The 12,763-nt window shown below is 39.3% G+C and overlaps 1 protein-coding gene across 1 annotated transcript in view; it reads right to left on the bottom strand.

Annotated features, from left to right (window-relative positions):
• Positions 1–12,763, bottom strand: part of LOC134619929 (chloride channel protein 1-like) — a 54,663-nt gene that overhangs the window by 14,273 nt on the left and 27,627 nt on the right. Inside the window, exons 15-20 of the mRNA XM_063465694.1 lie at positions 11,589–11,802; positions 11,089–11,222; positions 9,381–9,472; positions 6,501–6,595; positions 5,735–5,820; positions 2,368–2,450 (exon numbers count right to left, since the gene is read on the bottom strand). Of these exons, the coding sequence (XP_063321764.1) occupies positions 2,368–2,450; positions 5,735–5,820; positions 6,501–6,595; positions 9,381–9,472; positions 11,089–11,222; positions 11,589–11,802 (704 nt within the window). The remainder of the gene's footprint in view (positions 1–2,367; positions 2,451–5,734; positions 5,821–6,500; positions 6,596–9,380; positions 9,473–11,088; positions 11,223–11,588; positions 11,803–12,763) is intronic.

Raw genomic sequence — 12,763 nt, 5'->3', positions numbered from 1 at the left:
CAGTGGTCCAAAGTACTTTTTCGGATGAAAGCAACTTTTGCATGTCATTCAGAAATCAAGGTGCCAGAGTCTGGAGGAAGACTGGGGAGAGGGAAATGCCAAAATGCCTGAAGTCCAGTGTCAAGTACCCACAGTCAGTGATGGTCTGGGGTGCCATGTCAGCTGCTGGTGTTGGTCCACTGTGTTTTATCAAGGGCAGGGTCAATGCAGCTAGCTATCAGGAGATTTTGGAGCACTTCATGCTTCCATCTGCTGAAAAGCTTTATGGAGATGAAGATTTCATTTTTCAGCACGACCTGGCACCTGCTCACAGTGCCAAAACCACTGGTAAATGGTTTACTGACCATGGTATTACTGTGCTCAATTGGCCTGCCAACTCTCCTGACCTGAACCCCATAGAGAATCTGTGGGATATTGTGAAGAGAAAGTTGAGAGACGCAAGACCCAACACTCTGGATGAGCTTAAGGCCGCTATCGAAGCATCCTGGGCCTCCATAACACCTCAGCAGTGCCACAGGCTGATTGCCTCCATGCCACGCCGCATTGAAGCAGTCATTTCTGCAAAAGGATTCCCGACCAAGTATTGAGTGCATAACTGAACATAATTATTTGAAGGTTGACTTTTTTTGTATTAAAAACACTTTTCTTTTATTGGTCGGATGAAATATGCTAATTTTTTGAGACAGGAATTTTGGGTTTTCATGAGTTATGTATGCCAAAATCATCAATATTAAAACAATGAAAGGCTTGAACTACTTCAGTTGTGTGTAATGAATCTAAAATATATCAAAGTCTAATGTTTATCAGTACATTACAGGAAATAATGAACTTTATCACAATATGCTAATTTTTTGAGAAGGACCTGTATACAGTTCAGTGAAAAATAAAGACACCCTAACTGCTTCCATAGGAACTAAGAGGGTAAGTAACAGTGAGGTGCTGCTAATCTAATGAACTAGATTTACTAAACATCAGCACTGTTGGGTGTAATGTGCTCAAAAGTAACATGTTACTGTAATCAGTAATGCAGTTATATAATGCATTATTGTACTAAACAATGATCACATCAACTTCAGTAGGTAACAAAGGCAGTGATGAGCAGTCACGCTTGCAGCATTATAGCCTCCATTTTTTTACTGTGCATGTTTGTACAGTAGAATCACTGTGGCAGTAGCTTTAAGTCTCTTTGGATGGTTTTCAACTTTGCATTTGAAAAAGCTATTTTAAAAAAGGGATTTTTGTCAGTGTGTGGAACTGTAGCCTCAGGTTTATATCGTTAACTGGTAACTTTGTGAAAATGCGATTCATGTCATGTTACGGAATGTAATGGGTCACTTTTTCCGGTGTGTAATTAAGTAACGTACTGCATTACTTTAAAAAAATTAATGAGTAATATATAATATATTACTATTGTTGAGTTGTGACTCCAACATAAATCATCATCTAATGTAAACAAGTTTTGACTGTTTGCACGTCTAGGAGCATTCAGGTGTGCTTTAACACAAAGCCACAATCCTCCCAGGAGCCGACATCTGAGCAAACATCCCAGACTCTACAGGCCTCAGTTAGCATGTTGAATGTTACAGTGCATGACAGCACAAAAGCCTGAACAAGCATGGCCTGTTTGGAAAGGTTGCCAGGAAATTGGGTCACGCAACAGGACAATGAGCCGACACTGACCGGCAAATCTACAATGGAAGGACTACAAAAAAGAAAAGAATTGAGGTGCTGCAACAGCCCAGTCAAAGTCCAGACCACAACCCAACTGACATGCAGTGGAGAGACCTTAAGTGAGCTGTTCATGGCCTCATTGAACTGGCACCATGTTCTAAAGAATAATGGGCAAAAACTCCTCCACAACAATGTGAGAGGCTGATAAAGTCATGCAGAAAAAATTATTACTGGTAAAGCTGGTTTTACAAACTGCTGAACTGTGCAATAAGAAGTGCAGACACACCTGAACCTGTCTGCCTGCTCTCAGAGGTTCACATGACTGTTCTTGCCTTTGCAGTAAAAAGAAAAATAGCCACTCACATTTCTCTTAAGTTGTTTCCATGTGACAACAGAGATGATACTGCATTGAATTAAGGTGTCATGCCTTGTCTAATAGCCCTGCGTGAAAGAGGGGCATACTGCATATTTAAACAGAATTTAATCTTTTCTCCTTTGTTTGATTGCATCTATCATGTCTTTTAAGCAGAAAGGACAAAACATGAGACCGAGAGCAATGCACGAATTAATTATTGTAAAAAAGAAAATCCCGCCCTACAAAGACGTGACATACAGAGTGGAGATGTGAAGCATATTTAATGCAGCTGATGCGTGAGAGCACACGCACTAGACATGCAATGAGACGTGCAGACACACCTGAGACTGGCCCTCTGTCTGCCTGCTCTTAGAGGTGAAGATATTCCTGAGTGTTTTCCTCACAGACTGCAGAGAACCTTTTTCTGAGGGAGGAGTGAGGAAGGAGACTCAGTGGGTAAAAGGTCAATAAATTATACAAATGCAGCTTTGGAGAAAATAACTCAAGAGTAAATGGAGACTTTTAGAGACTGCAGGGAAAAAAACCCCTCGTTGTTGCCTGGAAACCATTTCACTGGGACATTGTCTGTCTCTTGTTATGTTTGATGGGCTACTGAGCAGTTTGCTGTGCCACAATAGGCACAGACACCATCTGGATACTTGGAGTGAACAAGCTGCCAAACCTTCGCTCACTGCTGTTAGGGTTGCAAAGTTATTAATTCCAAACATTTGACATCTGTTGAGGGCAGCAATGAACATGTTGAAGTCAATTTGGTAACGTAACAAAAAGAGTAGACAGGTTTAACTTTAACCTTTAAAAAGCTAGAAGAACATATTTATTGCTGATTGACTTTAGTGGGGAGTCTTCTGGTTTATCACCATCGGGAGTCTCACCAACATGTGATGGAGAAAATAAATATGTTACAGGTAAAGCTAGGCTTGCCTTGAGTTATTTAATGATCAAACACAGCTATCTTTCTGTAAACAAGCCTTTCTTGTGAACTTAACAAATGTGCATTCAGGGTTTTGCAAGCTGCAAAAAATATATTTAACATATTTTTAAGTTGCATTTCAATGCATAAAGTATATTTTTATGTATCAAATTACTGGAAACAACAGAAATAATGCACAGACTTCTGTTCACTAAGCAAACACAGACTCTTTGCAAAGATTATACTGTTGTGCTGAAGTGCAGTCACCTCCTAAAGGACAACTTCGAGTCTGTGCATTTCTTCTCACGTGAGTCATCTGCAAAATGGTTTAGAATATATATGCATTGCATTTTGCTTATCTTGAATTCATCTTCTTTACCGCTTCTCTTCTCTCAGCCACTAAAAATAAGAAAGTCAATCGTGTTAGATTTAGCTCCCTCACAAAGAGCTGATTTAATCAACCATCTGAACGACAAAATTAAACGAAACTGACTGCTGTTAAATGAGCGAAACTTTGCATTATTTGTTCACTTACACACTCAGCTCTTAAAGTGGACTTTTTATGCTTTTTTTGTAATTGTTTGCAATATATACATACACACAGTTAAAATTATGGATGCTTATATTAAACATGGTCAGTTCAAACAATGAGGTCATTATTTGTAAGTAATCCATATGACCTGAAAGCTTCAGACTGTGTTAAACACTGTTTTTCCTCCTTTTGACTCGATCATGTCAGTGAGAGACTGTGTGGCAGACTGGAGGAGAGATCAAAGCCACCCTGTTTTCTCACTGGGACTGTGCTTGATGGCATCCTTAACGACATCCATTACTCTGCATGTGTCCTCTCTGGGTACTCCAGCTTCCTCCCACAGTCCAAAGACATAAGTGGGGCTAGGTGGTTATTAGATTGTAAATTAACCGTAGGTGTGAATAATTGTGTGTCTCTCTGTGATAGCTGTATCCCACTTCTCACCCTGGACAGGTGGGACAGGAAAAAACCCGCTGTGACACTAAACTGGATAACCAGAAGAAAAAATATGGATCTGTTTTATGTCCAATAGGGATATCTCTAATATATCCCACCTGTGTGCTGAATGAAGTGGGGGAACTGAGGGGATGCAAACATCCCAGCAGAAAATTATTATTTTAAACTGTAAAACATACAAAACACCTTTATTTTAGTTTACAAATAAAAATGGGAAGCTGAGCATAACAGCTCCAGTTTAAAGATAGATAAAAGGCTCAAAAAGCACCATTAAAAGCTGAAATCTGTTTAACAAATGGATGTAAACTCTTTTTTTAAACCAACAAATCTAAAAGCAACACATATTTTGGCTTCATGTATTAACAGTTGTGTTAAACTACTCACTCTGTCAGCAGTTCCACTACTAAAAGCTGCACAGCCTTGTTATTTCTTTCATTTTTATTGATTTCAATTTGAAGTAAATATTATTTATAACAATTCCTCCAGTCATCTATTATTATTATAGATGTTTTTCATTTCATTTTACATTTAGCTCGACTGTTTGTTGCTGTGCGTTCACCTCTTTGTTTTCTGAGGACTCCTGAATAAATCCTCCCAAGTGGGATAATTAAACTTTTATTGGACTGTGCCTGTGAGATGCAGAAATGGAGCTACCATTTTGAACTGTGTGTTAAACTGAAGTTCTTACTTCAGTTATTTCCCAAAATTGCAGCTTTTGTACTGTCTATGATCAGTGCAAAGACCAGCTTCTGTCCTAATTCAGGCTAGAAAGAGTATCACAGTCATATTTAACTTCTTTATCATGCGCTTTCTACACCCTCCCAAATAAATATGACATGAACAATTCAAAGTGTGACCATCTTTGTGAGTGTTATAAGAGTAAGAAGCTCAGTCTCTGCGTGATGTCTTTAAATTGTTTAAACTGCTTTATTGCTAAAAACTGTGTGGGCTCAGAGGGTCGTTCCTCCTGACCTCTGTGTGTTTGGATTAGCATTAATGCTGCCACTGCTGTTTACACGTTGTGTAACATCACATTGTGCCTTATGATTTGATTAATTCTGATGGGTCCCCCTTTTCATACTTCACGAGCACCAATAAGACATGTTTGTGTCCTCTGGGCAGTAATCTGCTTAGCAGATATGAGAACCTGGTGAGCCTCATACACCATCTGGGATGTGACTAAATGCTTAGTCATATCAGATGAGATATTTTTTTTTTCAAGGAGAAGAAGGGGAGACATAGCGAAGAATAAATCCCATTACATCATCCTAGTAAGCAAAACTTGTCTGAAAGAATCAATATTACTGTGACAGGAGCCATAAGGCTTTCATTCCCCGCCCTCGCCTCCATGTCGCACAACTCCACGGGTGTAACCGAGCTAAGGAAGAGAGATCAGAAATTGTAATTGTCCTCAGCAATCTGATTTCTGTCTACATAAAATTGACCTTTAACCCTGTGCTGAATTTGAACAGAAACTTGGGCAACAGCGAAAGCACTACCCTCCGAATACACGATGTGTTAAAATGTTTGGACGTGTGCTGCTTTGCTTTACCCAGACCACCATTACAAATAAGAATAACATTATTACAATAATAACAGAAAAAAAAGGTAAAGAAATTATCCATCCTTTTTTAATATTTGGCGTACGGTAATATATTCCTCCTCTGAAGCAGCTGAAAGGGCGAGAAATTTATACACAGTCATGTTTAGAGATAATGTATGACTACTACACCTCTGCCAATATTAAATATTTATGTTTTCTCATAAATATGTAATCCTCTCAACTCACCAGGAGCAGGAGCAGTGTGGTTTGAGGAAGGCTCCTGGGGCTTCTGAGGAGGCAGGGGACCGTTCCTCTCCTCCTGGACTGGACTACCCTGCAGACGACGGCCACGTGTTATTAAGGAAATTAGCATTAATAAAGAACCTGCAGACCAAGTGGTAAAGGTTAAACTAGGATTTAATGCAAGGGACAAGCAGCAATATTTTAAAGGTACTTTTTGTAAGTGCAAAATGTAATTAATAATAACTTCGTTAAAATCCTCACCACCAGGGGGCAGCGTTTTACCTCTGGATGCTCTGAAATATTTTTAACTTTTAACTCCTTATATTCTTTTAGACCTAAACAAATGACCTCAAAAGGTCGTGCATCTTCCCCAAAAGCCATTGTACATAATGGTGTTTTTAATCACTTGCCTGATTAAAATAAAAGTTACATTTACTCTCTGCACCATCTTGTGGAACTAAATTCCCATTCAGTTGATATTTCTTCAGCACAGTGCACAGATGTTTGGGACATTAAGTCAAAGTCGTTGCTTTTTCACATTCTGCTGATAGCTTAAGTTAAATTTGGAAGGAAAACTGTAACACAGAGGAATTTGCAATAAATATATTTGGCATAAATCTATGACTGGGGTCAATCGTTCACTTAAACGTTAAACAAATTAAAACTGAGGAAAGCAGCTATAGAGAGAAAACCCATACACAATGAATGAATAATCCCTATGAATATATTAAATGAAACGCCCACCTTCTCTCCGTCCTCCTCCTCATCCTCCTCATCCTCCTCCTCCTCTTCTTCTTCATCTACGAAGGCGAAGGACTCCCAGCTGTGCTTCTGAGACTGGTTCTGCTCCTGTAGGCTGCGACCCTGAACTCACATCCAGACAAACACATTAAAACAGAGCGGTGCTTTACCTGGGCCAAACTAAATCTAATCTAACTGCTTAACACTGATGTTGTTTTAGCACCTGCTCTTTATTTTAAGTCCTGTTACCTCACCCGTTTGAATGGGTTAGCAAATCCAAGAGATGGAGTTCTCCTTTTGGGTTTTAAGGTGAATCATTACTGTACAGAAGGTCTTCCACTCACTACAAAATCAATATCTTTTACACAGTCAAAGTTGATTCTCCATTTCCTTTCCTTTCCAGCATCTGACTGAGTTTATTTAATTCCTGTTTTAAGATATTTATCAACATCAGAAATAATTTTAGGACTACATAATAATGTCACACTAGTAAGCATTATTAAGGTATCTTATGTTTATAATTATGATTGTTAAAAGCAGTGATGTGGTAGCACTGCAGTGATAGCTTTACATAGTGTAACAGTAACAGAGGATAAACATGTCTGCATGAATGAAACACTTAATAATGCTGAATAGTGTAATAATAATACATTAATAATAGTGTGATAATATAAAACATCATTATAAAGTTCTTCAGTGTGAATCACTCTTGGCTTAGATTGGTAGACCATAGATTGGTACTATTGGTGATTTCATGGGAAAAATCTTCTCCAAAAATGTTCATTTTTATATCAAGAAAAAAGAGCAGAGAGATTTTTAACACCATCACATAATGTAAAAAACACAGCGATTACTAGAATGTTTCATAATTTCCATAATGTTTTCCAATTTTAGATTTCACTCTGCTCAGTAACAGCTGACTTTTCAGTGCTCCAAATCAATAACAACTGTAAACACTTGTTATTTTAATGTCTGGCTTCAGGCTCTGCCTCTGCATGAATGCACATGAAAAAAGAGCTTCAGCTGAACTCGAGAGGCGCTCGAGCAGCTAATTCACTGACATGGTCATGCTGTAAACTCAACATTATGTAATTTCGGTAAAACGTTAATGGAATTATTGCATTAACAACCATGTTTGTACACTAGTTATACATTATACATCTGCTTTAGGGAGCAAAGTGCTTCAAAAAGAAACCCAGTAAACCCACAGGATGTTAGCTCCTGTGTTTATACATGAAATCGTGCTTGTACACAGCAGCGCTCCACAAGGTATTTATAACAATCATTTACATGTTCTGCATCATTTAAATGCATCATTGTTATTCAGCTTGAAGAAAAAATGAGAAAACTTCACTGGTGTTTCTCTTCAAAACTGTGGAAAGTAGCAAAAACCCACCCAATGGGCAGTTTTTACCAGGTCTGTAAAGCTTGTTTGAAATTCTTCATCCTGGGTTTAGTGGTAAGGTGAACAGTTTATGTCACAGATACAAATTTTGGTGGTTGTTAAGTTACAAATGTGCAACATATGTTGAATGTGAGACGCGAGACAAATGCAAAGAGATAACGTAACCCTAACGTGGGAAAATCCAAAGACTCATTTATAATAAAGCATCCTCGAAAGTGAGTTTTCGAGGCTGGGTTTCACTATGGGTTCACCCGAAACCTTGGCTGATTTTGACCCACACCTGTTTTCACACCTTGGCTCATGTATTTAGGTAGAGGATCAATAGGGGGTCCACGACCCTCCTAGGCCCCCATTGGGCTTAAAATCTGGGACCAGTTTGTCTTAGAACTGAAGAAGCTTCTTGGATGAAATGTCTTCAAGGAAACTTAAAGTCCAGATGCTTTTTTTCCCCGAGCTCCTTAGACTACGATGAGCTGGATGACTGAGAACCTTCATAGAAATAATAAAGTAATCTATAAAAGCACAGAAGTTAACATCTGCTGTATGTGTGATGATGGTCGTGCGAAGTTTTGTTTTGATTGGCCCACCCATTAAGAAAACAGGATACATACATAAATATGCTACCATCATTACAGTGAGATGGTGAAATGATTGAAAAATCATTGATTTTATGAAGTATGAAGTTATACCGGCAGAATTTAAAGATAGGACAAAACTTTTTGTGATGGGGATGACATGTCAGTAACCATGGTAATAACTCATAGTATTGGTGTGTAAAGAAAAATAATTCTATTTTGAAAGTGAGCCCAAAACACAGACTTCTGTCTGAAGATGAACATTTTTGTTGCAGCAAACTTGCAGTTTTAAACAAATAACAACAAATGGATACAAATATAAACTTCATCTTTTATCCAATATGACCTGAAACTCATGACTGAGCCTGTAAAATAATCAGGATTGTGTTTGCTGAGTTCACACAACTACAGGGCCATAAACTTATATACAAGCAAATATTGTCGCAGTCAGAGTCGTTGCCTCCTGCTGGCCATGAGAAAGAATTCAGGTTTAAAGCACTTCTACGTTAGCTTCACTTTTCAGACGCAGCAACTACGTCCACCTTCATACAACTTATGGACCAAACCCTACTGTCAAGTTATTATTATATTAAAATTTCACAGAAATCCAGTGGGGTTTGGTTTGGTTTTTTAAGTTCAATAAATCCACTATGTTACATTAATGGGGTTAGGTTAACATGGAATTCTAAACTAGCCACAGGTGTGAATGTGAGTTTTAATGGTTTTCTCTCTGTGTTAGCTCTCTGACAAACTGGGGACCTGTCCAGGCTGTATCCTACCTCTCATTTTCAGCTAATGGATGGATGGAAATCTATCACGTTGCCAAATTTAATGAGTAATCAGGATCTTAGAATTGACCAAAACAATGGTGATTAGGATTTCCGTCATGATTAAGAAGCTCTATCGCTTGCCCTGTGACTGTCCTCACCTGCATCAGGAGCCTTCTTTCTGGTGACAACCACCAATCACAGAGAGCCAGAAGCTCCACTCTGTCAATGCTGCCCAATAAGATCATAGAATCTGGAAGCAGAGAAACAGATGTTAATTTTATTAATATCATGATGCCTTATGATTCCTATAAAATCCATTAAAAATGCTAAGTACTCTTATTTAAATACCTATATTTGATGCTGTTATATTTAATGTGATAGCAGCAACTCTTTGTGTTCTTTCAATTACCAAACAAATTTCTGTGAGACACTTTGATGGCTAATCCACTCATCCAATTCAATTCTATTTTATCTACATCAGGGGTCGGCAACGCGTGGCCAGAGCCGCATGCGCCTCTTTCAACATTATACTGCGGCTCCGTGTGGCTTGGGAAAATAAATTATAACTACTTAACAGAAGTGTGTTTTACTTGTGTTAGTTCTTTTTTTCAACTTGCAGTTCTAAACTGGAAAATTATTGCAATCTTGAAATATTAAAATAAAATTATATTTTATTATTTTTTGTTGCACAAAATAAGCGTCACACTCGCGGAAGCTGGTATACCCTCCAAAATGCCGTGCATTTATCGAGACTTTCAACCCCAGGTAGGCCAAGTATGGAGAAATGTAAGAAAAGAAAAATATCTGAAGAAAATAGAACATTTAAAGATGCCTGGGCAGATTCATTTGCATTTACTTCTGACAAGAGTGAGAAGCCTACCAGCATGCCTAATTTGTGGATTGTTGATCTTCCGATCCACATACGTATGTGCGCAGCTATTCTCCACCATGAGCTATGTTAAAAACAAACATCGCTCACGCCTCACAGACGACAATCCTGCGTAAAGCTGAAAGTGACTTCGTACAGCCCCGATTTGCAGACGCTGTGCTCAAAGGTTCAGGAGCAGAAGTCCCATTGTAAACATACTATGGCAGACCCAACGATGTTTGCATGAACATGCTTTTCAGCATCTCTTTATTGACCACTTTTCACACACAGTTGCTGTACACATGCAGCTGGCTTTAGCTTTCCAGCTCACAGCCTGACACGTACCAACAACAACAACACAACAGCAGAGAGAGCACGAGGCATGATTTCGGATCCGCCTCCTTGCAGCGGCACCGCAGACCACGCTCCGCTACACACATTAACCAAGTAAAATAAATATTTATGCAAATATTTTGCAAATATTTATTTTTCATTGTTTAGTAGCATAGGGCTTTTTTCCAGTTTATTTTTTAAATTCAGGTCAAGGTTCTGCTACAGTCTCCGAAAGCCCAAAGGCGACATAAGGATGACGGCTCACAACATTTTTTATTTGGTAAATGGATAATTTAAGTTTAGCTTTTTATTCATTTAAAAGAGACCTTCAACTCGGCGTGTTTCTTTTTTGTTATAATTTTTTTAAGAGTTTAAAATGTTTGTGTCCATTACATAAATAAAATTTTATTTTCTCTGTAGCACTTTATGGATTTCATACGCAATACACTATAGTTGTTTATACAAAGCATAAAGGTAAAAACAAACAAACAATATATACAGTGTTATTTTCATTTTAGATGGCAAAAAGTATTTGCAGCTCCCAGTGTTTTCTTTTCTGTGGAAACTGGGTCCAAATGGCTCTTTGGGTGTTAAAGGTTGCTGACCCCTGATCTCTATAATCCCCAATCGAAATAGCAAGGAAGGCGCTTCATCAGTCTGTTTACCTTTTGAGTCGACCAGGGGGATCGATTTGAGCGAAGTGGAGTCCAGCAAGAGTTTGACTTCTCGGTATGTGGACTGAGACGACATAAACTTCACCGTCGTCACCATGATGTCCTCTACAAAGATGTTGTATTGACTGTGAAACAGATACACAAAGATGGGACTGCTACACAATTTTAGAAAGCACTGTACAAGAAAATTACCCTTCATCGTTACCAAGAGGCACTGATTACATGTTTCAGCTGCATGGCATCTCTGCATGCTGAAGGTCCTTTATAATTGTAAGGTTTCCTCATCTGAAGGGGTAAACTGGAAACCTCTTTTTGTCACTTTCTTTTATTTTCTTGCAAACATTTATCAATTATGCAGAAATGTAATTCTTAATGTTTTTTATCCACCAACAATTACACCATTTATTTCCCTGCCAGCTGGAGTTATGGAGGGCATCATATTAAATTTGTTGACATCGTTCCCACAACTGGCTTGTAAAAAGAAAACAGACCTCATGTGTCCGAAGCCAAGCTCCGGCAGGTATGGGAGCTTCTTGACTTGGATGATGGAGTCGTAGAGGGAGGGCTGCAGGCCCTGGGCCACCATGTTGGCCAGGATTACTGCCACCATCATGGGCAGGATGTGGGAGATCTGACCTGTCAGCTCGAAGCAGATAACCGCCGTGGACACTGTGTGAGTCACAGCCCCAGTCAACGCTGCTGCTCCTGCCAGAGAAACGGGATGGGATGATGAGGGTGGGGGAAGGGAGACGTGCCAAAGGAAAGACAGTACAAGATACAGTAGGAAGAGATGGATCACAGAGTAACAGGAAGGAGGAAGGGTAAAAGTATACTGATGGAAAGTAGAAAATGAGATACGCAGAAGTTAAAAGACAAGGAAGACTGGAAAAGCAGAGCAGAATAGGATGGGAGCAGACAGGAACAGACTCAAAAGAAATAAAATTAAGAGAAAAAAGAAAATCAAGAATGAGGCTGATAATGTTTAAAAAAGAGCAAAGAGAATGAGGGAGAAAAGGAAAATCGGTGGAAGGAAGAGGAAACCATGCTGCACAAGAGTAGATTAATGAGAAGCAATGTAATGAGAGACAGGAAACACACGCGACAAATGAATGATACTGGGAGGCTACCGAGAGAAGGATAAAAGAGAAGAAGAGGTTAAAAAGGTAGAAAGGGAGGAGAGAAATTAAGTACGGGCTTTTGTAGGCCAACAGGAGCGGGGATTGAAGAAAAGGCCACATTTCTGGGTCAGCTGTTGAGGTGAGGACAGCAGAGCAAACCCAGGGTGACATTTAACTGTCAGAGCACAGCGACCACATGCTCTGATGGAAAGGAGGAAGAGGGGTTGGGATGGAGGGAGAAGATGACAAGAATGGGGGTGGGGTAGCGGATTAGGTGGGGAGGACAAGTTGACAATGAGTGACGACTGGAGGACCAGAGAGGCTGACAGAAGGAGAAGCTGAAGGAGAAAGAAGACGAGGGAAGTGACAGTACAGAAAGAGGAAGAGGGCTGAACACGCCCGACAAGCTGAGGGCACAGGAAGCTGACAGTTAAGGGGAAAAAGATGAGGACAGTTTGACAGGAGGACTTATATGTGAAGTTAAAAAATAGGCTAGTTGCTAAGGTGGATCATAGTTAGCCGTGATTAAAGAGTAAACATGTGGAGAA

The sequence above is a fragment of the Pelmatolapia mariae genome, linkage group LG22, assembly GCF_036321145.2.
Source record: "Pelmatolapia mariae isolate MD_Pm_ZW linkage group LG22, Pm_UMD_F_2, whole genome shotgun sequence".
Lineage (NCBI taxonomy): Eukaryota > Metazoa > Chordata > Actinopteri > Cichliformes > Cichlidae > Pelmatolapia > Pelmatolapia mariae.
This window is presented reverse-complemented; position numbering and strand designations above follow the sequence as displayed.